The sequence below is a fragment of the Panthera uncia genome, chromosome A2 (genome assembly GCF_023721935.1).
Source record: "Panthera uncia isolate 11264 chromosome A2, Puncia_PCG_1.0, whole genome shotgun sequence".
NCBI classification, from domain to species: domain Eukaryota; kingdom Metazoa; phylum Chordata; class Mammalia; order Carnivora; family Felidae; genus Panthera; species Panthera uncia.
In genome coordinates this window covers 17375414-17398863 of record NC_064816.1, presented here as the reverse complement: position 1 = coordinate 17398863, position 23450 = coordinate 17375414, and the positions used below count along the sequence as shown (strand labels likewise).

At 44.3% G+C, this 23450-nt stretch overlaps 1 protein-coding gene across 8 annotated transcripts in view; it reads left to right on the top strand.

Annotated features, from left to right (window-relative positions):
• USP4 (ubiquitin specific peptidase 4) overlaps window positions 1-23450 on the top strand; it is a 47923-nt gene that overhangs the window by 17706 nt on the left and 6767 nt on the right. For 3 of the 8 annotated variants that reach the window (XM_049640444.1, XM_049640448.1, XM_049640447.1), the window contains 10 exons: window positions 3343-3483; window positions 4314-4431; window positions 7752-7925; window positions 11554-11712; window positions 12582-12806; window positions 13539-13622; window positions 14541-14635; window positions 16899-17090; window positions 18024-18112; window positions 22687-22914. In XM_049640444.1, the coding sequence (XP_049496401.1) occupies window positions 3343-3483; window positions 4314-4431; window positions 7752-7925; window positions 11554-11712; window positions 12582-12806; window positions 13539-13622; window positions 14541-14635; window positions 16899-17090; window positions 18024-18112; window positions 22687-22914 (1505 nt within the window). Of the gene's footprint in view, window positions 1-3342; window positions 3484-4313; window positions 4432-7751; window positions 7926-11553; window positions 11713-12581; window positions 12807-13538; window positions 13623-14540; window positions 14636-16193; window positions 16291-16898; window positions 17091-18023; window positions 18181-22686; window positions 22915-23450 lie in introns of those variants that run through there. The other 5 variants (XR_007459843.1, XM_049640445.1, XM_049640446.1 and 2 more) reach the window with 5 other exon arrangements.

Here is a 23450-nt window from a genome sequence, read left to right as displayed (position 1 = left end):
AAAGGAAAAGAAAGAACTGAAAAGTTTGGTAATTAGAAAACATGAGATGAGAAGGCTGAATTAAGGCCATGTAGAATAGTGATTAAAACAACTATAAATGAGTTAAACTCACTAATCAAAACTCTCAGACCAGCCATATTAAGTAATACATCATCTGTCAAGCAGACCCAGGGTTAACCTGGAGAGAATGGGAAAATACATCAAGTGAATGTGTCATTCAGGGGAAGTCATTGATTGGCCTAATCCTTTTTTTTTTTTTTTTTTTTTTTAACCTACCTATAGAGTCAGCTTGACATGTATTGTGGCAGGAAAACTTCCTAAATTGTTTCTGTTCAGCTCTTTATTAGAGAGGGCCACCTAGTAAATTTTGAACATTTTAAGATCATTTTCTCATGCTTCAAAGATTTTCTGTAGAGCTGGCCTCCTATCTCTCTCTTTCTCTCTCTAATTCCCTCTGACTTACCTTGCCTGAGGTTGCTAAGGCCTGATTAGCTCTCCACCATGACCCCTTTTCAAGGCTGCCTGCCCAGAACTAGAAGAGGCCAGTGTTCCTGAAGTGGAGATGTGGGCGCACACAGATGAGAGTTAACAGCATTGGTGTGGGGTGAGCCCAGCTAAGGTTGTTGTGAAGGCAGTGAGGATTCTGCCTAAGAATTCATTGTTACCTTAATGATAATACCAGGTGCTAGACTCTGGCTACTTGAGGTCACCCCTAAAGGGTGGGCTCATCCCCAGAGCAGCCCTCAGCTTGGAGAACAACTGAGAAGCATGCAGAGCATGGTCGAGCAAGGAGGGCGGGCATGGGTGTGCTACAGGGCCTCAGTCATGGGTTCAGAGCAGGTTCTAGTCATGATTGGTAAGGACTGGATGTGCCTAGGAGCAGGAAATACCTCAACAGAAAGGTACTGGGAGACCAGAGGCTTGGCCAGCATCTTTTAAAGGAGCAGAGGGATCCTTATTTGGAGCTGTAGTCTCTGTTTTCAGAGTGTTTGTGGCATGGGACCCAGTGGGGTCTTGCTTCACCTAATATGTACACTTGAGAGTCAGATGTTTCCCACCAGTTCCCTATTTGCCAGCCTTCAGTGTCCCAGGTTGTGCTCTAAAGCTGCCTAATGACAAGTGACAAGTGCCCAGGCAGTTCCCAGATAGTCACTCTTCAGAGGTCTTGCTTTTGTCTGTCAAGGGTGGAGTTTAAGAACAACTTTGTCAGGGCGCCTGGGTGGCTCAGTCGGTTAAGCGTCCGACTTCGGCTCAGGTCATGATCTCACGGTCCGTGGGTTCGAGCCCCGCGTCGGGCTCTGTGCTGACAGCTCAGAGCCTGGAGCCTGTTTCAGATTCTGTGTCTCCCTCTCTCTGTGACCCTCCCCCATTCATGCTCTGTCTCTCTCTGTCTCAAAAATAAATGTTAAAAAAAAAAAAAAAAGAACAACTTTGTCATATGTAAATTTTCAAGCATATAAAAAGAAATCCTGGGGCGTCTGGGTGGCTCAGTCGACTGAGCTTCTGACTTCGCCTGATTTCGGCTCAGGTCATGATCTGAGTTTTGTGAGTTTGAGCGTGGTTTGTGAGTTGGAGCCCTACATCAGGCTCTGTGCTGAAAGCTCAGAGCCTGGAGCCTGCTTTGGATTTGGTGTTTCCCTCTCTCTCTGCCCCTCCCCTGCTCACGCTCTGTCTCTCCCTCTCTCTCAAAAGTAAATAAAAATTAAAAAAAAAAGAAATCTTACATATTCATCATTAGATTTTTTTTCCAACTGAATTTATTCTGAAAATACAGCATTTTCTAGAACATTTTAAATGTCAATTTTTTTGTTTGTTTGTTTTGTTTTCTTTCATTTTAAGGAGAAATGTTCTGTTTAAGAAATTGACAGGTCTTGGTTATGGCTTCTGTGGATTTTTGCCCTTTTAAGTTCAAAGAAATAGCATAAGTTACCAGTAAATAGTTACTAAAAAGGGAAGTGTGACACTATATGCCTTTAGGTTCTGCACATCAGATTTTGAATTTCACCATCCTGTAGTACCTGTCAACAGAACTGAGATAACAGTATGCCACATTAGACCAACCGTGGGTAGTGACTTTCCTCCCTACATAGTAGGCTGGGAATACCTGCATCACATTGGACAGGCTTCAGATATGTGCTAAAGTTACCTGTCTGGTGGAAGAGAGTGTCCCTTGGCCCTGCCCGTTCTCGTTTAATGAGCTACCTGAGTTCTTGAACTTCTTGGCAGCATGAGGATGAAGCTCTGTGAAGCAAATGCTCTTCAGCATTAGAGAAGGTACATTTCTCAATGGGAAGATGAGAGGCTGGGGAGTTCTCTTTCCCTCTCCCTCACTGTGACCTCAGTGTGGAGCAGAACTCAGTTCCTGATTCCCCTTTAGGCCCCTCGATAGTTTCCTAATGTCTCTGCACTGTAGGTGTGGGTACAGGATCACTCCTTATCTCTGCTGCCATGTTTCACTTTCTTCTTGCAGAGAACCCTGGTTGAGATCAGGTCTCATGAGGTTGGGCTCTTTGCTGGGGCATATTATAATCATTTTCTGTAGTCTAAAAATAACCCCAAGCCTAGAAGGAAAAATCACATTTGTACATACTCAAAACGATTCAGAATGATTCACTTTCTTCTACAAGTTCTTATACAGATTTTAGTAGAAAATTGATAAAACTCATACCAGTTTAATATTTGGGGCATTTAGCCCCTGAATTAATTATTCTGAAAGTTGGTATAAATTTAAAATAAGATGCTGTGAAAAATATTGAAACATATTAGGCCAGCCTTTGAAACAGAGAGATTACTCACATTTGGTAAATTTGAGGAAGCAAAAGTAATTTTCCTTGAATAGCGTAGTGAAACCAAATTACCATTTTCCTGTTCATATTTGTTTATATATGTGTTTATATATATATATTTACATTGTAAATTTACATATGTAAATTTTATTTGCGTATGTATTTTTAGCCAGCTGTTCATTTTGGGTCAGGTATTCTTGGATATTTATCTCTTATTGCCATTTTTCTGTGTCTTTCACTGGTAACTCTTAAAGTTCAGGGAAGCTTATGATTTATAAATCAAACCAGGATGCCCTAAAGATCAACCTTGTGGTTTATCCTCCTGAGAGATTCAGTGGGTGACCATGCAGATGAATGAGACCAGGAAGGCCAATTAATCTCTTGACTCTCACTTAAATAAAATTTATCTTGAAGTAGTATGAAAGTAGGCCTTTTGTAGTTTATTTTAAATAACTGAATGTGGAGAACATTTATTTCTTAAGAAGAGACCTAAGGCATTCATTCGGGCTTGCTTTTGCAGAAAGTCAGTAGCATTGTCTCTGCTTCTCTCTCCCAGATCAAGCACTGCACCTAGCAGAAATTTTCCTACCTCTCCAACATCATCAGCAAGTCCCTATTCCTCAGTGTCTGCCTCTTCCATTGCAAATGGTGATAGCACTAACACCTCTGGGATGCACAGTTCCGGTGTCAGCAGGGGGTAAGAGCAGGCCCTTTCACTTCACTTCCCTCCCTCTGGGTCCTTTCCCAGGCTGTACCTGGAGAGCTCTGTTGCCACACTAAGCATAGTGGGATTGGGGTTGCCAATGGGGACGTGGTGCATGTGGTTTCTTGCTCTGGTTCCTACCCACCGTAGAGTGTGCCTCCTCATTCTCACTTACATTGCTTGTTCTTCTATGAGCTGGTGTTTTGCCCACAGCCTAAGTCACGGGTGGTTCTGGGGAGTCACTGCTTTTGTCTATGAAGGGATGGGTTGGCCATATGGCAAAAGAGCTGTGAGGGAATGGTTCTTTGCTGTGGGAGAGCCCTGCCTGTATCCCCCTCTGGATGGCTGTGATTCTTTGTGCAAGCATCTCAGGAGTGCCTGCCACACAGCAGGGATAGAGTGGAGGAGGAGGGTGAGGTGAGACAGTGTGCATGAATACTCAGGCACAGGACTTAGTGTGGCCTGGTGGGTGGTGGCAAGTGTGAGCCCTTGATCTTGGCAACCACATGTTCTTTCCTGGAGTCACATGGCAGTTAGCCTTCTAGAGGGATACACAGTTAGCATTCACCAAAAGCCTGAGACAACTCAGATAGCGTTTCTCCCCTTAAGGATGTAGCAGGTGGTAACCTGCCATTATGTCACATCAAGGGCAGGGGTGGGCGAAGGCGTGTGGCCTGAGGGCTGGCGAGGGGAGTAGAAAGAACTTGTATCATGAGGTTATTTCCAGATAAGAATTCTAGAAGCCCTGGAGGAGCCCAAAAAGGCATCCTGAGGGCATGTGTACAGCACTCGCTTTTATTGCTATTGTGGATTGTGTTTTCCAGTGGATCTGCCTTCTCTGCTTCGTATAATTGTCAGGAATCCCCATCGTCTCACATACAGCCTGGGCTCTGCGGACTTGGAAACCTGGGGAACACTTGCTTCATGAACTCTGCTTTACAGGTAGAGGGGAACTACCATCTAAATAACACTGCTTCTTCACAGGACTGTGGCTTGGTTAAGAAAGGCATGCTAAAATGTTGGGAGGATCCTTTCCCAGGGGTCCCTGCCTACCCTTTGTTAATACTTCAAGGATCCCTGTCAGGGCACCTCCCACCTGTTAGTACAGAAGGGCCTCATCAGTGTTAATGACCCCAAAATGTCTTCCTAATCAGTTCTGGGTTTGGTTTTGCATTAAAATATTTTGACCATTAGGGAATGGTCAGAAAATATTGGAGTATTTGCCTGGTTGGTTTCTGATAGAATGAGAACTCCCAGCAGCTCATGCCATCTTTTCACCAAAGATAGCTTATATCATGCCCTTGATTGTGCTGAATCCCCATATCCTCCCTTTGATACTTCATTTGTTCATTGATCAAATATTTATTGGGACAGGGGTGCCTGGGGGGCTCAGTTGGTTAAGTGTCTGACTCTTGATCTCAGCTCAGATTTTGTTCCCAGGGTCATGAGTTCAAGCTCTGCATTGGGCTCCATGCTGGGTAAAGCCTACTTCGAGAAAAAAAAATTATTTGGGCATACTATGTGACAGTACTGTGGTGGACATGGGCTGGAGTTAGGGTCCAGTTAGAAAGTTAGGAGAGCACAGTTCCCAAGACTGCTTTCACTTCTGACACCAACTGCAAGTTTGGGAGTCCCCAAGACCACCTTCAGTTTCGATAATTTGCTAGAAGGACTCACAGACTCACTTAAAACTATTATACTCACAGTTGGGGTTTATTATAGGAAAAGTATACAAGTTAAAATTAGCCATGGAAAGGAGCAAATAGGAGTCTTGGAGGGTCCCCAGTGCAGAGCTTCTGTTGTTGTCTGTCTGTTGAGTCAGAACGTATAACTCTTCTAGCATTGACTTGTAACATTAAGCATGGGGTGTTGCCAAATATGTAAACTCACCTGAGCTTTGGTGTCCAGAATTTTTATCAGTACTTTATTTTCATGGCTTGATTGATTGATTGATTGAGTGCCCAGGTTGACTATTGATAAGATGTGACCCAAGCCTCCCCACCCCTGCCCCACCAAGTCACATTGTTGGTCTTTCCAGAGTGGCTGGCTCTCTACCCTAAGATGACTGTATAAGTGTGGCCACCACCACCCTAAATCACAGTGTTAGATTCTATATTAGGACTAACTAAAGACCTCCAGGCAAACAAAGATACTCCTGTCAGGGATAATATTCCAAGGATCAACAGAATACTTCCCCAGAAGCCAAGGGCAAAGGCCAGACTTTCTCTTTGGACAAGGCCAGATTCTTTACTATACACAGAGACTCAGTGGTGAGCAAATCAGACATGGTTTTTGTACCCACAGGACTTACAATCTAACTTGGAAGTTTCTTGGAGTATAAAGGAAAAGATTAAAAAATACGTTAAAAAGTAGGTGACTCTTGGGTTTTGAAGTTGTTTTTCTCCACTCTGGTGAGATGGGAAGAGCTGAGTACTAAAGAAAAGAACCTTGAGATTTGGCCTTTCATGGGTAGGTTTTCTCAACTCTTTTGTATCCTCAATTTTCCTCGACTATTGGATGAAGATAACAACGAGGAGATTTATAGCTCCACATGTAAATATCAGGAAAAAGAAGAAAGGGTAAATTCTGTAATTTAAGTTTCTATCTCCTAATGCTAGGAAAAGAACGAATGAAACCCAGAGAAAGTGGGAAGAGGGAAATAATAGAAGAACAGAAATCAGTGAAATACAAAGCTGATTAAAAGTACAACTAAATGTGATTCTTTGGGGAAAAAACAAAAAAACAAAAACTTAAATTGACAGAAATGCTCAGAGAAACTGATCGGGAATAAAAGAATAGACATGACTAAAGCTGGGAATGAAAAAGGACTATCACTACAGATCCTATAGCCATTAAAAAGATGAGACGATAGTGGAACAACTTTATGCCATTAAATTAGACAATTTAGCTGACAAATTTAAGATTTTATTTTCATTTATTTTAAAACATTTATTTTCGAGAGAAGGAATGCACGTGTATGCGTGAGTGGGGAAGGGGCAGAGAGAGAAAGGGAATCTCAAGCAGTCTCCATACTGTCAGCACAGAGCCCCATGTGGGGCTTGAACTCATGAACCTAGAGATCATGACCTGAGCCAATATCTAGACTCAGACGTTTAACTGACTGAGCCACCCAGATGTCCCTTAAAGATTTTTTTAAGTAGTCTCTATACCCAACATGGGACTCGAACTCACAACCCTGAGATCAAGAGTTGCGTGCTTCACCCACTAAGCCAGCCAGGCGCCCTGACTAGGAATTTTGAAAAAAAGGAAAATTTTAGACGATCATATCTCATAACTATAGACACAAATAATGTAAATGAAATTTTAGCAAATCAAATTCAACAATATAGATGAAAGTGGTTGAACAAGTGGGGTTTGTAACGGCAGAACTAGGTTGGTTTGACACCTGAAAAATTAATTTCTCACATAAAGGAGAAAGCCCTATGATCATCTCAATAGATGTAGGAAAAAACCTTTGATCAAACTCAATTTTTGAGTTTGAAGAGTTATAATTAGTATGTACACATGTACAGTGATAGTGTTTTTTGTTTTTTCTACTATCTCGTTATCCTGATCTTTCCTCTGTAATGTTTCAGCTCTAGTAAAACATTTTGCCTTCAGCTTATTTATATTTTATCTTCCCATGAGACAGTGGAATGTCCTAATCAATTCTTGTTTTTTTTTTAATGTTTATTTTTGAGGGAGGGAGAGAGAGCAAGCGAGCGTGAGTGGGGGAGGGGCAGAGAGAGAGGGAGACACAGAACCCAGAGCAGGCTCCAGGCTCTGAGCTGTTAGCACAGAGCCTGATGCAGGGCTCAAACTCCTGAACCATGAGATCATGACCTGAGCTGAAATTGGATGCTTAACTGACTGAGCCACCCAGGTGCCCTTCCAAATCAATTCTAATTTAAAAAATTATCATCTTAAAATTATTATGTTAAAACTTATCATCCTTCATTGAATAGAAGATTATTCTATGTCAGGCACTTGGGTGCACAGCTTTTACCCTTGGGTAGTTATTTCAGAGAGAGTTCTTAGGCAGTGAGTGAGCTCCCAACTATATCCTTGGGAGGTTAGCTGCAAGGCAGACCACCAGCAAGAATTCTGGAAGGCTGTGCCTTACTATTGTGAGCCTTGCAGAGAATCTACTGAGAACTTCATTTTGTTGGAGTTGACCCTCATTGGCCCTTGAGAACTTGGTTTATCTTTATCTCTGTGTGTTGTCCATAAGGGGTGTGAGCTCTGATTGTGTTCTCTTTCAGTGCTTGAGCAACACTGCACCACTGACTGACTACTTTCTCAAAGATGAGTATGAGGCTGAGATCAACAGAGACAATCCTCTGGGAATGAAAGGGGAAATTGCAGAAGCCTATGCAGAGCTCATTAAACAGATGTGGTCTGGAAGGGATGCTCACGTGGCACCTCGCATGTTCAAAGTAGGTTGCTGTATATGTTTCCTTTTTTCCGTTTTGGGGAGAGTGATTTAGTTTTCAAATGAGGCATTCCAGTTGCATTTTGGGGTTAAGATGGGGTCTGGGACTAAAAGCCTCACACGTTGAGAGCCGCCTTTCCTGTTGTTGAGTCATTCAGCGCACAGGTACTTTAAGTGACCTCAGCCCGCACCTCTGGGCAGGGGATACTTCAGAAGTCATTTGTGCTGTATTCTGTGGTGCCAGCCTTTAAATAGGCAACATTCTAATAAGCCAGACCGTAACAATTCAGTTTAATTTCCAGCACTATCTGAAGGGTATTCCCAGGTTCTCTGAGCTGAGAACCTATACCCGCTGTGGTTTGAGTTGGGCCCCCTAAGTCAGGTTGATATTCGTGGAATGTGGTTGAGAGGCAGTTCTCACTTAGATCCCTCAGCAAGGGAGATCAGGTGAACTGTAGTGGGCTCTTGGATCATCTTGGGCCTTCCCTCACCTTAAATGTTTTTTCCTGTTGAGGGGAGGGCCCTTGCTTCATATTTTTAAATCTGAGAAATCCTACTTAGCCTGCACCACCAGGGTTCAAGGAGCCTTCATGAAGCACATGGTAGAAAAAGATAGGCATGTTTTTTATGCAAAGAGGGGAGCAAAGTAGCACCGTAGCTCAATGAGAAAATTTAAATCTTAGACAGTTTATTGAAATGGAAAACTAATTCTTTTTACCCCCATAGTCACATTAATCTCTGGGAAATACATGTAAATTACTATTCACATGCCATAAAGTCATAAAGAGATGGAATCGGGTGACAACACATTAGGCTCAAGCTCTTATAAACAAACAATTGACAGATCGTATTTAGGGATATTAGAAGTAGTGTAGAGTTTCCTTGATGACGGACATTTTCTCTGCACTGTCTGTTGTGGTAGCCACTAGCCATTTGAAATGTGGGTAGTGTGAACAAGAAATTGGATTTTTTAATTGTGTTTAATTTTATTTTTTTATTTTTTTATTTTTTTTTTCAACGTTTTTTTTTTTATTTTTGGGACAGAGAGAGACAGAGCATGAACGGGGGAGGGGCAGAGAGAGAGGGAGACACAGAATCGGAAACAGGCTCCAGGCTCCGAGCCATCAGCCCAGAGCCTGACGCGGGGCTCGAACTCACAGACCGCGAGATCGTGACCTGGCTGAAGTCGGACGCTTAACCGACTGCGCCACCCAGGCGCCCCAATTGTGTTTAATTTTAATTTAAATAGTCACATGTGCCCAGTGGCTATGGTATTGGGCAACACAGGTAGAGAACATTGGTTCTCCAACTACAGGATTCATCGGAACCTCTGGAAGGGCTTGTTAAAATACAGAATACTGGGGTGCCTGAGTGACTCAGTTGGTTAAGTGTTAAGCGTCTGACTCTTGGTTTTGGCTCAGCTCATGAGCTCGTGGCTTTGTCGGTTTGAGCCCCACGTTGGGCTCTGTGCTGGCAGTGTGGAGCCTGCGTGGGACTCTCTCTCTCTTTCTCTGCCCCTCCCCACCAGCCCCCTCCCCACTTGCACTGTCTCTGTCTCTCTCAAAATAAATAAATAAACTTAAGTAAATAAATAAAAATAAATAAAATATAGACCACTGGACCTATCCTGAGAGTTTCTCATTCTGTAGACCTGGGTTGGGCCCAAGAATGTGCATTTTTTTTCTTTTTCTTTTCTTTTTTTTTTTTAACTTTTAAAAGTTAAAACTGATTTATTTAGTTTGTTCATTTCTTGTATTTATTAGTGGTCTTGACATCAACAAAATTGGAATTATTATTAGGTTCTACCAGAAAAAATAATAAATGCAATAGAAAAGAGTTGTATTTCTAGGAATTTGAATTTTGAACCAAGAGGACCAAGAGATAAACTTTCAGGGTTATTCATTTCCTTTGCTAGCACTGTCAAATGTTCAGGTACTTTAGTCTGTAATGAACATATTAAGGTATAATTATGTGTACTCAAAGAGCATCTTTTGCTGAGCTCATGTCCAGTGAACCAAAAATTAAATTTCAGTGTTTAGTTATTCTTTGAGATTACAATAGTTCCAGGTTACCAAAAGGTAGTTTAAAAGTTCACTGGAAACACTTAAGTTGTTTGCTAGAATAAATTACTATTGGCAGATTTTTGATGGAAGGAGTCCTGAATCTGATGTCCTCAGTTTTTTATTATTTTTGTTTTATTTATTTTTTTTAATTTTATTTTTTTTAATTTACATCCAAATTAGTTAGCATATAGTGCAGCAGTGATTTCAGGAGTAGATTCCTTAATGCCCCTTACCTATTTAGCCCATCCCCCCTCCCACAACCCCTCCAGTAACCCTCTGTTTGTTCTCCATATTTATGAGTCTCTTCTGTTTTGTCCCCTCCCTGTTTTTATATTATTTTCGTTTCCTTTCCCTTATGTTCATCTGTTTTTGTCTCTTAAAGTCTTCATATGAGTGAAGTCGTATGATTTTTGTCTTTCTCTAATTTCACTTAGCATAATGCCCTCCAGTTCCATCCACGTAGTTGCAAATGGCAAGGTTTCATTCTTTTTGATTGCCGAGTAATACTCCATTGTATGTATGTGTGTATATAGATATATGTGTGTATATATATATATATATATATATATATGTATGTATATACATATATCTATATACCACATCTTCTTTACCCATTCATCCATCGATGGACATTTGGACTCTTTCCATACTTTGGCTATTGTTGATCGTGCTGCTATGAACATTGGGATGTATGTGTCCCTTCGAAACAGCACCCCTGTATCCCTTGGATAAATACCTAGTAGTGCAATTGCTGGGTTGTAAGGTAGTTCTATTTTTAATTTTTTGAGGAACCTCCATACTGTTTTCCAGAGTGGCTGTACCAGCTTTCATTCCCAAGGAATGTGCATTTCTGACAAGCTCCCAGGTGATGCTGGTGGTGCTAGTTGGGGACCACACTCTTGAAGATCATGGGTGTAAAGCGATTCAAGGCAGACAGTTTATTTAAGGATAGGAGGGCTGTTAGGTACAGGAGGCTTCCTCTGACTGATACAGATATTTATAAAGTTCTCATGGAGACTCTGAACCAAAGAAGCAAGTAAGAGGGGGATTCGTGTCAGTATTTAGGAGATGTGGCTGCTCAGGATGCCACTCTTCACTTTTCTTTTAGGATAGTGCCCAGGTGTCAAGTCTGCTGTTCTCCTGGCTTTTGATCTGAGCCCTCTCTCTCTGGTGAGAACTACTGGCCTCCTTTAGGCTCCTGATGAATTAATTGGGCCACTCAACCAGATGGTATTCTCCCTTACTGTCCCAGGTGACCCTGCAAAGTTTTTGTTTTTTTTTTTTTCAAGTTTATTTATTTTGAGAACAAAGAGGGTGGCGCACACATGCAAGTCAGGGAGGGGCAAAGAGAGAGGGAGAGAGAATCCCAAGCTGTCTCTGCACATCAGCATGGAGCTGGATGTGGGGCTTAGCCTCATGAACCAGGAGATCGGTGACCCAAGCCGAAGTTGGATGCTCAGCCACCGGAGCCATCCAGGTGCCCCTGCAGAGTTATTTTTGATGGCAATTTCCCATCTGACTTCACTGGTTTAAATCTTATACTTTCTGATGTGATTGCTTTTGTTGTAGACCCAAGTGGGACGTTTCGCCCCTCAGTTTTCTGGCTACCAGCAACAAGACTCTCAGGAGTTGTTAGCCTTTCTTCTAGATGGATTGCATGAAGATCTGAACCGTGTAAAGAAGAAGCCCTACCTGGAGCTGAAGGATGCCAATGGGCGGCCAGATGCGGTAGGATATTGAAGATTGAGGATTTTGAGCAGTAGTATTTCATAGAAGTTGCCTCCTTCTGAAAGTTGCAGGAAAATTCTTTTGGTCTTTGAGTATTGGCACCAGGACCCTGGTTGCCTCTTGCTGTTGATGACATGGACACATGTTGTGGTAGAGTAATGTGCTCCAGGTCAGGAAGAGACTACCCCTAGTTACTCCTAATTCTCTGGCTTGGGCTTCTTTAATTGAGAGTCAGTTTGTTAGTATAATTTCATTGCTGAACCAGAGACTAGGGCATTCTGTAAAGTGTCTGTAGTATGGGCCGTCATTAAAATACATACATGATCATTAAAATAGTTTGTTACTAACATTATTAGGGCACTGACTTTTTGCCTCGATTTTCTGATCTACGAAAAGGGAATTTAGTATTTAAGTTACCTTATCACATTGGGATTCATTATACGAAAACTTTAAAGTAGCATTTATATCTTGAAGGAAAAACCATGAGTTAGCTGAACTGTAGTATGAATTAAAACCTCACTGAAGGAACTTTGGCTCATTGAAAACCTTATAGGAGGCAGTCCTTGCTCTGGTCAGGCCCATTTACCCACGGTGTTCTCAGGGCTGTCTATCTCCTATCAGAGGATACACAGATACTGGTGTGTCCATCGATCCTAAGTGAAGACTGTTAAATGTGGGATTGGGCATAAAGCTGGCATGTGGCTGTATGGTACACCAAGAGCAGTCCACACCCTGGCTGGCCTGGACCAAGTTCTTTGCTATAGAGACTGCCTCATGGTCCATCTCAGATTCTGCTGTGGATCATTCTGGATGATGGGATAAATGACTCAAGTGTGTTGAGAATGTCTTCTTTATCTTTCTCCTTCTAGGTGGTGGCAAAGGAAGCCTGGGAGAATCACAGGTTGAGGAATGACTCTGTGATTGTGGACACATTCCATGGCCTCTTCAAATCTACTTTGGTTTGCCCAGAATGTGCTAAGGTTTCTGTGACCTTTGACCCGTTTTGCTATCTAACTCTCCCACTGCCCCTGAAGAAAGATAGAGTTATGGAGGTCTTCCTGGTTCCTGCTGACCCTTGCTGCAGACCTACTCAGGTAAGAGAATCTGCACCCTCACAGCGCCCCTCACCGTGGGACCCAGAGCGGGGCTTCTCCCACCGACTGCTTCTGAATCCCTGTGGCACTTGCCTGAGTGTGTCCCCCCAGCCTCCATCAGACCTCTGTAATCCTGTATCATTCAGAGAAGATTGTGAAGGTGCTCTGGGCTTCTCTGTCACTTTTCCCCCATGCTTCATTCATGCAGCTAAGGTAGTACGAATGATCTGCTAAGTGGTCCTTGTATCAGAACGCTGGGAAGCAGCAGCAGGGTCTTCTGGGCCAGTCAGCCAAGAGAGCCTGGCTAGAACAGAAGGCTGTGTGAATGGAGTGACGAGCGGGTCTTAGCGTCCCACCCCGCTGATGGCTCACTGAGTGACTATACTGCTTAGTCTTCTGTCTCTGGTTTCTTCACCTCTTAGAGATGACATGACATGGCAGTCTGTATAGTTTTTAACAATTCCTTAAAGGAAGCAAACTTTAGGAATGAAACAAAGTAGTATTTAGGAGGGCAAGAGATGGGTGGGCCCTGGGCTGCCTCCTGAGTAGAGAGGCAAGTGCTGAGGCAGAAGACTTGCCTGTTGGCTCTTCTGATGACTCATGTGGACCCTGACCTCATGTACACTGTTTCTGGGAGGTCATCTTAGGTGACCTGCGTTGCCTGCTCCTCCCAGCTCATCTCCCACCCTTTGCTGAGTGCCTTTGTCACCCCTCCCATCTATCTTTTTGCAGTACCGCGTGGTTGTGCCGCTGATGGGGGCTGTGTCTGACCTGTGCGAGGCTCTCTCCAGGCTGTCTGGCATTGCTGCAGAAAACGTAAGGCAGGGTGGTCGGTGGCACTCACTACTTCATAGTCCTTTGGAGTGTATTTTCAAACTTGTAGCCATTTTTAGGGGGTAGTTTTTATTGGCCAGCACAAATGTGATTATATCTGGATGCCTCTGGCCTCCTGTCCCTCGTTCACTGTGCACACTGTGGCTGAGACTCCCTTCAGCCACGGGAACACTGTCCTTGCTCCAGTGAGGTCACACTAGCCACGGTCAGAGGGCCAGGAGTAGGGCTCTGCTCTCAGCTTTGCTGCCCTTGCCTACATGACCTCTTCTGTAGTATGAGAAGCTGCAATTTCTTTCCTACACTAAACTCTGTGAGTCTGGAGTGACTTTGTGATGTTCTTGATAGAAATCTTTATTTAGAAGCAGCTGCCTATTCTGGGCTTTCTGCCGAGCCTGGCCCTGTGTGGTGGTGGGGAAAGTGAAAATCCCCTCCCCATCCTCCTGTATGCTCCAAGTACCTTCTTTGTCCCAGCCCTGGTCACTGCTCTTGCTCAGCCCCACTTCCCTCATAGCCCTGCTGGTTTTAGGCAGTTGCATAGTTGGGGTTTGGTGTGTTCAGCTATGTGCTGAGGATGGTTTGGAGACTTCTGGCCCTGGCAGACACCCCAGAGACGTCTGGATGACCACCAGTCTCTGATCAACACTCACTCCCCACCATTCCTGCCACTTGAGGTCAAATCCCATCGTAACCCTCAGGACAAATGTTAACCAGCAGGTTTTCTGCTGGTGGCAGTCATGCTGTTCTTCTCCCTTGGGCATTGGCCCCTGAACTCTGGGGCTGGTTGAGTGATGGTCTCTCTGGAGGTAACACTCCAGCAGCACATTGTTTTCATTTGCTTCTGGGGTTTTATGTAGAGGCCCTTATCCATCCTGTAATCTTTCTGTTACTGTTGATTCTTAGATGGTGGTCACAGATGTATATAATCACCGGTTCCACAAAATTTTCCAAATGGATGAAGGTTTAAACCACATCATGCCTCGGGATGACATTTTTGTGTGAGTACTCAGTGGTTTCTGCTGCAGGCTCAAAGGAAACATTCTAGAGGCTTTGCCTTGTAGGTGTCTCCAAAGCAGAAGATCTGGTAGTCCGTGCTCATGTGGATTTGCCCTGACTCCTTGTGCCAGGGGATGGGGGTTCAGGGAATTCTGGCAGCCATTAATGCTAAGCACTTCATGGCACTTCAGAGCTACATATTCCAGATAACTCTCTTTAGCATGGACATAGTCTCTTGTCACCAGTTGCTACCTATTAAGAGGGCCTATTTAGTAGTCCTATAGATGGTCCTGATGTCAGAAATGTCTTTCTCAAGAAGAGTCACAGCTGTACAAGGGGCCACAGGAAGACGAGGGAAGGGATGTGATGTAGGCCGTGGTTCCTTGGGCAGGCGATCTCAGAGTGACAGGAGGGTTGACAGAAACAACGTTTTTCTGCTCTGACATTCTGTAAGCTCTGAGACTATTTTCTCATCCATGTGGGGACAGTACAATGCCAGCTCCAGTGATCTCTTTAGCCTCTCCCAGGTCCTCTTACTTGAAGGCTGCTCCCTGTAATTTTGTGTGTGTCCCTCTCCCGGGTGGGGTGGAGTAGAATATGAGCTTGTCTGCACTCCCTGACAGTCACTTACTTGCTCAGGGAAGCTTGAATGTGGACCACACCCGTGCTGTTTCTTCCCCATTCCCTCTTGCTTGGAAACTTGCCTCTGCTGAGAAAGGTTTTCAGCATTTGTTTTGGTTTTTGTTTTGGTTGAGGATTGCAGTACACGAAGGAATCATTTCCTTCCCTTTAAGTTTTTGGGCCTGTGACTTCCAGATCACTCTAAAAGAAGTAGTTCTTGACCACACCCAAGATCCTAGTTCTGTTCACTTGCACAGGCTGCCTCCCCACTCAGCCATCTTTGCTTACTTGACAAAGTCAGCTCAGTGTCAGGCTAAGGCTGTCCATTTCTGACCCCAAGTCCTTAACAGCAAACATCTCCCCTCAATTCTGGAAACTAGTGTTTGTACACACCCAAGCTCAGAGGAACTGGGGTGTTGCCCTGTGGGAAGCTTAGCAAACCACCACCAACAAAGGAATTTGCAGAGGGCTTGAGTGCCAACCATCAGGAAGCAGATTATTTTAAAGATTAATTGGTAATTATGAAAACACGCTGGTGGCACTAATATTACTTGAGTGTGTGGCGCACTCTGCCGCTGAGTCCTTGAATTCTCACCGCCACACTAGAAGGTAGACTTGTTCACTGAGTAAGCAGACTCAGAAGGGAGCACTTGGCCCCCTTATAGTGGCCAGAAGGTGACAGTGACAGACCTGGGCCAGCTTCACTCCAAGACCTCATTCTTGACACTAATGCTGGACCACAGGGCCCTTACCTAGAGCACACCTTAGACATTTTTGTGAGTTTTTCTTAGAACTCCTCTTGCACATATGTCATTTAGGACTATTTGCCAGGCATCTGGGGAGGGGTGTGTGTGTGTGTGTGTGTGTGTGTGTGTGTGTGTGTGTGTGTGTTTATAGTTTTCAAAAATTGAATCAGTAAGTTTGTGTCTCCCCCTATAGGAAGAGGGAAAGACTACAGTCGGTTGCCAGCAATTTTGGTAACATCTGTTCCAGGATAAAACATCTATAAATCTCCTCAATCCCATGTATTCACTAAGTAAGACACATTTTTCAAAATCATTGATTTATATTTAGCATTTTCTTTGGTTATCTCTAATTTTTAAAAAATTAAATATGGTTCTTTTACTTCAATGTTTTTGAACAAAGATAGCAAACAATTAGTTTTATAAATTTGCTTCCTCATTTGAAAGAAAGCATCTTTGCATAATATTCTAGGTATACATTCTTGTACAATATTTGATTTTATAACACTTCAAAAGTTGAGCTCCTTGGTGACAGAAGATGAACTTGGTGGCCAGGCCTCCCCCTTCCTGCGCCTTTATGTCTGCAGTGATGGTCCCGATGACAGCTGTCATCTGTGTTGAGTCCCATTAAAGGACCACAGAATTGAGGCCACGGTTGGGGGAAGGAGAATCACATTATCCCCGACTCCCGGGTTGCATAGGTTCACATTTTGCTGATAGTGATCCTTGGGATTCCTGACCCAGCTTCCAGAATCTTCTTGGAAATGGCTTATCCACCTTTTATGCTAAAGTATGATTTGTCCCAGTAACCACAGTCCTGGCCACCATGTAGCTGCAGCTCAGATCTCCGTTGCTCATGATGGCCTGCTGCTGAAGGTGCCCTCTTGTGTGATTGACACAGGTACGAGGTCTGCAGCACCTCCGCTGATGGCTCTGAGTGTGTCACACTTCCAGTCTACTTCAGGGAAAGGAAGTCCAGGCCGTCGAGCACTTCTTCCGGGGCAGTGCTGTATGGACAGCCACTGCTGGTTTCTGTTCCCAAGCACAAGCTAACCCTTGAGTCTTTGTACCAGGCTGTTTGTGAGCGTATCAGGTTGGTGACAGAAATGCATTTTGCTTGTTATCTAAAATCAAGACGGGCCTGGTCATAGTGGTGATTCCCCATGCAGTGTCCCTGTGCTGGTCCCACATGCTTAATCCTGTGAAAATGCAGTTGGGCCTGCCCCCAGAGGGCCAGGACAGGTGCTGTTGGGATGGGGCACCTGGCACATCTTTTTTTTTTTTTTAAGGGGTCTTACATTGTTTTGTTTTTTGTTTTTTGTTTTTTGTTTTTTGTTTTTTTACAGCTTGTTTATTTTTGAGAGAGAGTGCATGCGTGCATACACACAAGTGGGGGAGGGGCGGAGAGAGAGAGACAGAATTGGAAGCAGGCTCCAGGCTCTGAGCTATTAGCACAGAGCCCAACGTGGGCTTGAACTCATGAACCTTGAGATCATGACCTGAGCTGAAGTCGGGCACTCAACCCACTGAGCCACCCAGGTGCTCCCCATCTGGCACATCTTAAGCATCATGATACTGTCACTTAAGCCTTCTCTGGGGTTCCTAGAATCATGTCTGTCACATCTGTCAGTCACCGGGTACAGGCAGTCTAGTGTTTTGAGGGCAGTTTGTGTCAGAATACAATTTCTGAAGTAGCTTCACGATCATTCTGAAGCTGGTAATTAATGTTCCTGGGAAATATTTTTCTAATGGTGATGCCATGTGACATTCATAGAAGACTTGAAACAAGCATTCATGGAAGACTCGGAGTCTTTGGCGACTTGGTACTTAGACATCTTATCTTTTGGGTTCCCCTCAATATCTAAAGTGTTGACAATCACATGCTTTTAAAGCCCCTTTATTTACCTGAATCGCTTTGTGAATAGCTGGGAATATGTCAGTTGTGAACTACTTCTAGCTGAATAGTGGAGAAAAACAGGTAAATGTTATAGCTAACACATCATTCTTTTTCTTCCTTTTTTTCAAGCCGCTATATAAAACAGCCTTTGCCTGATGAGTCTGGCAGCTCGCCCTTGGAGCCGGGGGCCTGCAATGGCTCCAGGGGCAGCTGTGAAGGTGAGCGCTCGCCACGCTGTGGGGCTGTGACTGACCAAATCCCTCCTGACCTCCCTCTTCTTCCAAAGGTGTTGTACACACGGGAGAGGGAGGCTCTAAGGCTGGGTGGGGGCTCTGGCTAGAGAGCAGATCTGGGAGCCCCGATGCACCACTCCGTGCTGCCAGTGCATGTAATCCAACTTCAGCGCCTCATGGAATCTTCTTAGACATGTAGGCTGTGTTTCACCTCAGGCAGAGTGAGACTGACAGGACTCGGTGACTTGCCCAGGATCATGAGGTGTGTTGGGATTGCAGTGGGTGCTTATCCGGCACTTGACTGCCTCCATGACTTGGCTTCTGTCTGCAGAGCTATTAGGTTGGCTCTTGCCCACCACTCTGATGTGGCACTGCCTCTGGGGAGGACAGGAGTCCTGGCCAGCCAATCAGAGGGCAGAGAGTTTCTCTTGAGTGTTTCTTTCTGCCCAGGAAGCTACAGGTTAATAGCTGACTCTAGAGAGCTCCGTCTGTGGCAGCAAAGAGAGCCACAGTCTACAAAGCAGTAGGATAAGGCTCATTGCAGGAAACCCAGAGCCCTCGCCATTCTCTCATGTCCAAGTGCTCACAAGCTTATCCCTGACTGAGGAGCTGTGTCTGACCTGCATTGTGGTTGTTACCCTTTTGGGGGCCTAGGCGACTTAGTGGGTTTATCACTATACAACCGCAAATGTTCTCCAAATTAGTGCCATAAATTTTCTATTGCAAATCCGAATGCCAAGATTTCTCCAAGATGTGCACAGTCTTCAAAAGTGAGACTTGACATTAAAAATAATGCTCACAAGGCTCTGTCCTCACCAGATACTGCACATTGTGAGTATTTTAGGTTTACTGTTTATTCTAGTCATACTCCTTTTTTTTTTTTTGCCATTTTTTTTTTTTTTATTAACTTAATTTTTAAATTTACATCCAAATTAGTTAGCATACAGTGCAACAATGATTTCAGGAGTAGATTCCTTAATTCCCCTTTCTCATTTAGCTCATCCCCCCTCCCACAACCCCTCCAGTAACCCTCTGTTTGTTCTCCATATTTAAGAGAATATGACCCCCTCCCTGTTTTTATTTTTGTTTCCCTTCCCTTGTGTTCATCTGTTTTGTCTCTTAAAGTCCTCATATGAGTGAAGTCATATGATTTTTGTCTTTCTGTGACTAATTTCACTTAGCATAATACCCTCCAGTTCCATCCACGTAATTGCAAATGGCAAAATTTCATTCTTTTTGATTGCCGAGTAATACTCCATTGTATATACATACCACATCTTCTTTATCCATTCATCCATTGATGGACATTTGGACTCTTTCCATACTTTGGCTGTTGTTGATAGTGCTGCTATAAACATTGGGGTGCATGTGTCCCTTCGAAACAGCACATCTGTATCCCTTGGATGAATGCCTAGTAGTGCAATTGCTGGGTCGTAGGGTAGTTCTAGTTTTAATTTTTTGAGGAACCTCCATACTGTTTTCCAGAGTGGCTGCATCAGTTTGCATTCCCACCAGCAGTGCCAAAGAGATCCTCTTTCTCCACATCCTCGCCAACATCTGTTGTTGCCTGAGTTGTTAATGTCAGCCATTCTGACAGGTGTGAGGTGGTATCTCATTGTGGTTTTGATTTGTATTTCCCTGATAATGAGTGATGTTGAGTATTATATTCTGATTCTTGCCCAGAATATCATGTTCTTCCACTAGGGATGAACAAGAGGGTGTTTTGTGTCCAGGTCCCACAAGCAGAGAGGTCAGGGTGGTCATGACGGTCTCGAGCAGACCTTGGGAGACCCATAGGTTTTTGGTGCTCTGGCAGTTAAAGCACTGTGATTTCTAGCTCAAAGTGTGGGGGGACAAGTCACCTTCTTCCTCTGAACCTTGGTTCACCCATCTGCAGAATGGGATGATGACGTCTGCTTCACAGATTTGAGGTTACAGGTTTTTTGGTGGGTTTTTTTTTTTTGTTTTTTGTTTTTTTTGAAGACTGGGGATTGGCAGAGGGAGAGAGAGAATTTCAAGCAGGCTCCATGCCCAGCATAGAGCCTGATGTGGGGCTTCATTTCACAACTGTGAGATCATGACCTGAGCCAAATCAGGAGTTGGACACTTAACCAGCTGAGCCATCCAGGTGCCCCAAGGTTACAATTTATTAGATAATGTGGGTTAAAGTACCTGGCACATAATAGATGCACGATTAATAATAACACCATGTCAGTATTTGCTGTTGTTATATTTAGCCTAGCTTTTTAGATATTGCATTTGTCAGTCTCCTGTTCAGGAAAATTACTGCCTTCTTTTGAATCCTTTAACTGAGTCTTGGCAAATAGACTTCAAACCCTATTTAATGTTGTGAAATACTTCTAATGTTTTTACTGCCATGGCTTCTTGTCAGGCCTATGGTGGCTGTCTCCTGATTCTCCTGATCTTGGGTAGTTGCTTTCAGTGGACTCTGTTTTCTATTCTCATCCTGTTATATACACTTCACTGTATTTAATTCTGACTGCATTAGCAGAAGTTTCCTGAGATTTTCCAAGGAGCTGATAGCCAGTAGTACAACCAGGGACGGAGTTCTTATAGTTTTAGGGCTCTGTTTGTTTACTGAGTGGGGTGGACGCAGGCTTTTCTGTGTCCCTGTCAGACAGGTAGCAGGTAGGGCAGGGTCTCACCTGCTGGTCTGGGAGCGGGGCAGGTTCACCTAGGTGTAAAAGGGGCAGTGCCAGTGCCTCAGGAGCCAAGTGGGCCGATTGGAAAAGGAAAGTCCATGAGGGCTGGGCTTGTGGTCTTGTGCCAGCTGGCTGTTTCGGAAGGGTGCCAGTAGGGGTGTGTGGCCCGCCCTCATCCATGGCTATGTTGTTCTTGTGGCCTGAGAGGAAACTGCTGCGTTGTCCTGGGCCTGATTTGTCTTTCCTTATGAACACTCCCATGGCAGACTGTCTAAGAAAAAGAGGATTTTTATGTACAACATCCTGTTTTCCTCGGAGTAGTCCATGTCGTCCATGTCTACTATTTCCCCAGTATGTAAACTTCATATTTTATGTTATGTTATTTTCTTATTTTTTTTTTTTTAATTTTTATTTATTTTTGACAGAGAGAGAGACAGAGCATGAGTGGGGGAGGTGCAGAGAGAGAGGGAGACACAGAATCCGAAGCAGGCTCCAGGCTCTGAGCTGTCAGCACAGAACCTGACGCGGGGCTCGAACTCACGAACTGTGAGATCATGACCTGAGCCGAAGTCGGATGCTCAGCCGACTGAGCCACCCAGGCGCCCCATTATTTTCTTATTTTTAATGTTTATTTATTTTTGAGAGAGAGCGAGACAGAGCGTGAGTGGGGGAGGGACAGAATGAGAGGGAGACACAGAATCTGAAACAGGCTCCAGGCTCTGAGCTGTCAGCACAGAGCCCGACATGGGGCTCGAACTCACGGACCGCGAGATCGTGACCTGAGCCGAAGTCGGACGCCCAACCGACCGAGCCACCCAGGCGCCCCTACAATGAATATGTTTATGGATCTTTTTATTGCAGCCCCATATACCAGTTCTCTGGAAATGCCTGGGAAATTTACTCATCAGCGTATGTCTGTAGAATGCCTATTAAAACTCTTGAGTGGCGCCTGGCTGGCTCAGTAAAGAGCATGCAACTCTTGATCTTGGAGTCTGAGTTCAAGCCCCACATTAGGTGTAAAGATCTAAAAAAAAAAAACTTAAAAAAAATTATTGAAGCTCAGCAATCTCCGATGAATAAAGAGAAAAAAAAAAAAAAAGTGGGCAGGATCCTGTCTGCTGTGTTCACTGGGACCCACCAGCATGGCACCTGTACCTGAGAGACATTCATTCACTGACTACTTGTTGAAGGGACAGTCAGCCTGTTTCTTGTAGAGGAACTGAAGACTTTTGCTTAATATTTGTGATCATAATATTTTTTAATTGACTTTTATTTTGAGAGTGTGTGTGTGTGTGTGTGTGTGTGAGTGGGGGAGAGGTAGAGAAAGAGGGGGACAGAGGATCCAAAGCGGGCTCTTTGCTGACAGCAGACAGCCTGATGTGGGGCTCAAACTCACAAACTGAAATCATGACCTGAGCCAAAGTTGGGTGCTTAACCAACTAAGCCACCCAGGTGCCCCTTAATTGTCTTTTAAATTGTGTTTCTCAACCAAACTGTCTTCTTGGCTTCTCATTTTTTCCCTTTTCTCTCTGTGGGTCAAGTGATGAAGTTGAAAGAGTCAGAGGATGTGGGGCAAAGCCCAGTAAAGTACTCAAGTGTTGAGGGGCCCAAATTTAGGACAGGTGGGCTTGCTGACCACATTGTGTACCTTCGGGAGCGTCACTGAGTCTTCCTAGGCCTGTGCTTCCTCATCACAGATTAGCAGTGCCCACTTTGCCTGTCTTAACCAGCTTGTGAGGGTCACACAGGAATTTTGCTACCTTGTGAAGGGCTAGGTGTAGTTTCACACAAACAGGACAGAATCTGGAAGGAAGCACTGTAGTTAAACATGAAGTAAAATTTTCAACATCAAAATGGTGGCAATTTATATACACATTGGTTTTCATTGTATGCCAGGAGAAGATGAAGAAGAAATGGAGCATCAGGACGAAGGCAGAGAGCAACTTTCAGACACAGAAGGCAGTGGGGAGGACGAGCTGGGAAATGACTGCAGGGAGACCACCCAAAAGAAGGTCAAAGGCCGGTCCTGCCCGAAAAGGCTTTTTACCTTCAGCCTCGTGAACTCCTACGGAACAGCTGATATAAATTCCCTTGCAACTGATGGAAAACTACTTAAACTCAATTGTAAGCACTTTCTTTGACTTTTCAAACTGGGCATTTGGGGGCTTAGGATCCATTTGAAAATCCCGTTTGTGCTCAGCACTCACTGCACTGGGCTTTTGCCATCTTCCTGTAGCTCCAGGAACAGATGTTTGTGTGGTCCTTGGCTTAAAGTTCCCTAGTTTCAGAGACCTCACCCCTCCTGCCCTGGCCATCTTGTCAGGCTTTTCTCTTTGGCCCTTGATGACTTTGGATGGAAGTGAGCTCTCCCTTCACTGCCACCACCCTCAGGACCTTCGCTCTGGGTTGCTAACACTTCTCGTACCTCTGGCAGCATTTCGCCAGAGCCATGTCACTTAACGAGGCTGGCTAAATGCTGATTTCTTTTGTTCCATAAGACTACTCATGAAATGTGACCCATGGTCATGGGTTGTGTAGGCTGTTTGTTAGCTGGAGCCTGTAATGGGGGCTGATGTGCAGACAGAAGAGGCACCTACACAGGATGTACGGAGAGCACAAGAGGACAGTGAAGACCCCTGCCTAGAAGCATCTCCGTGTCT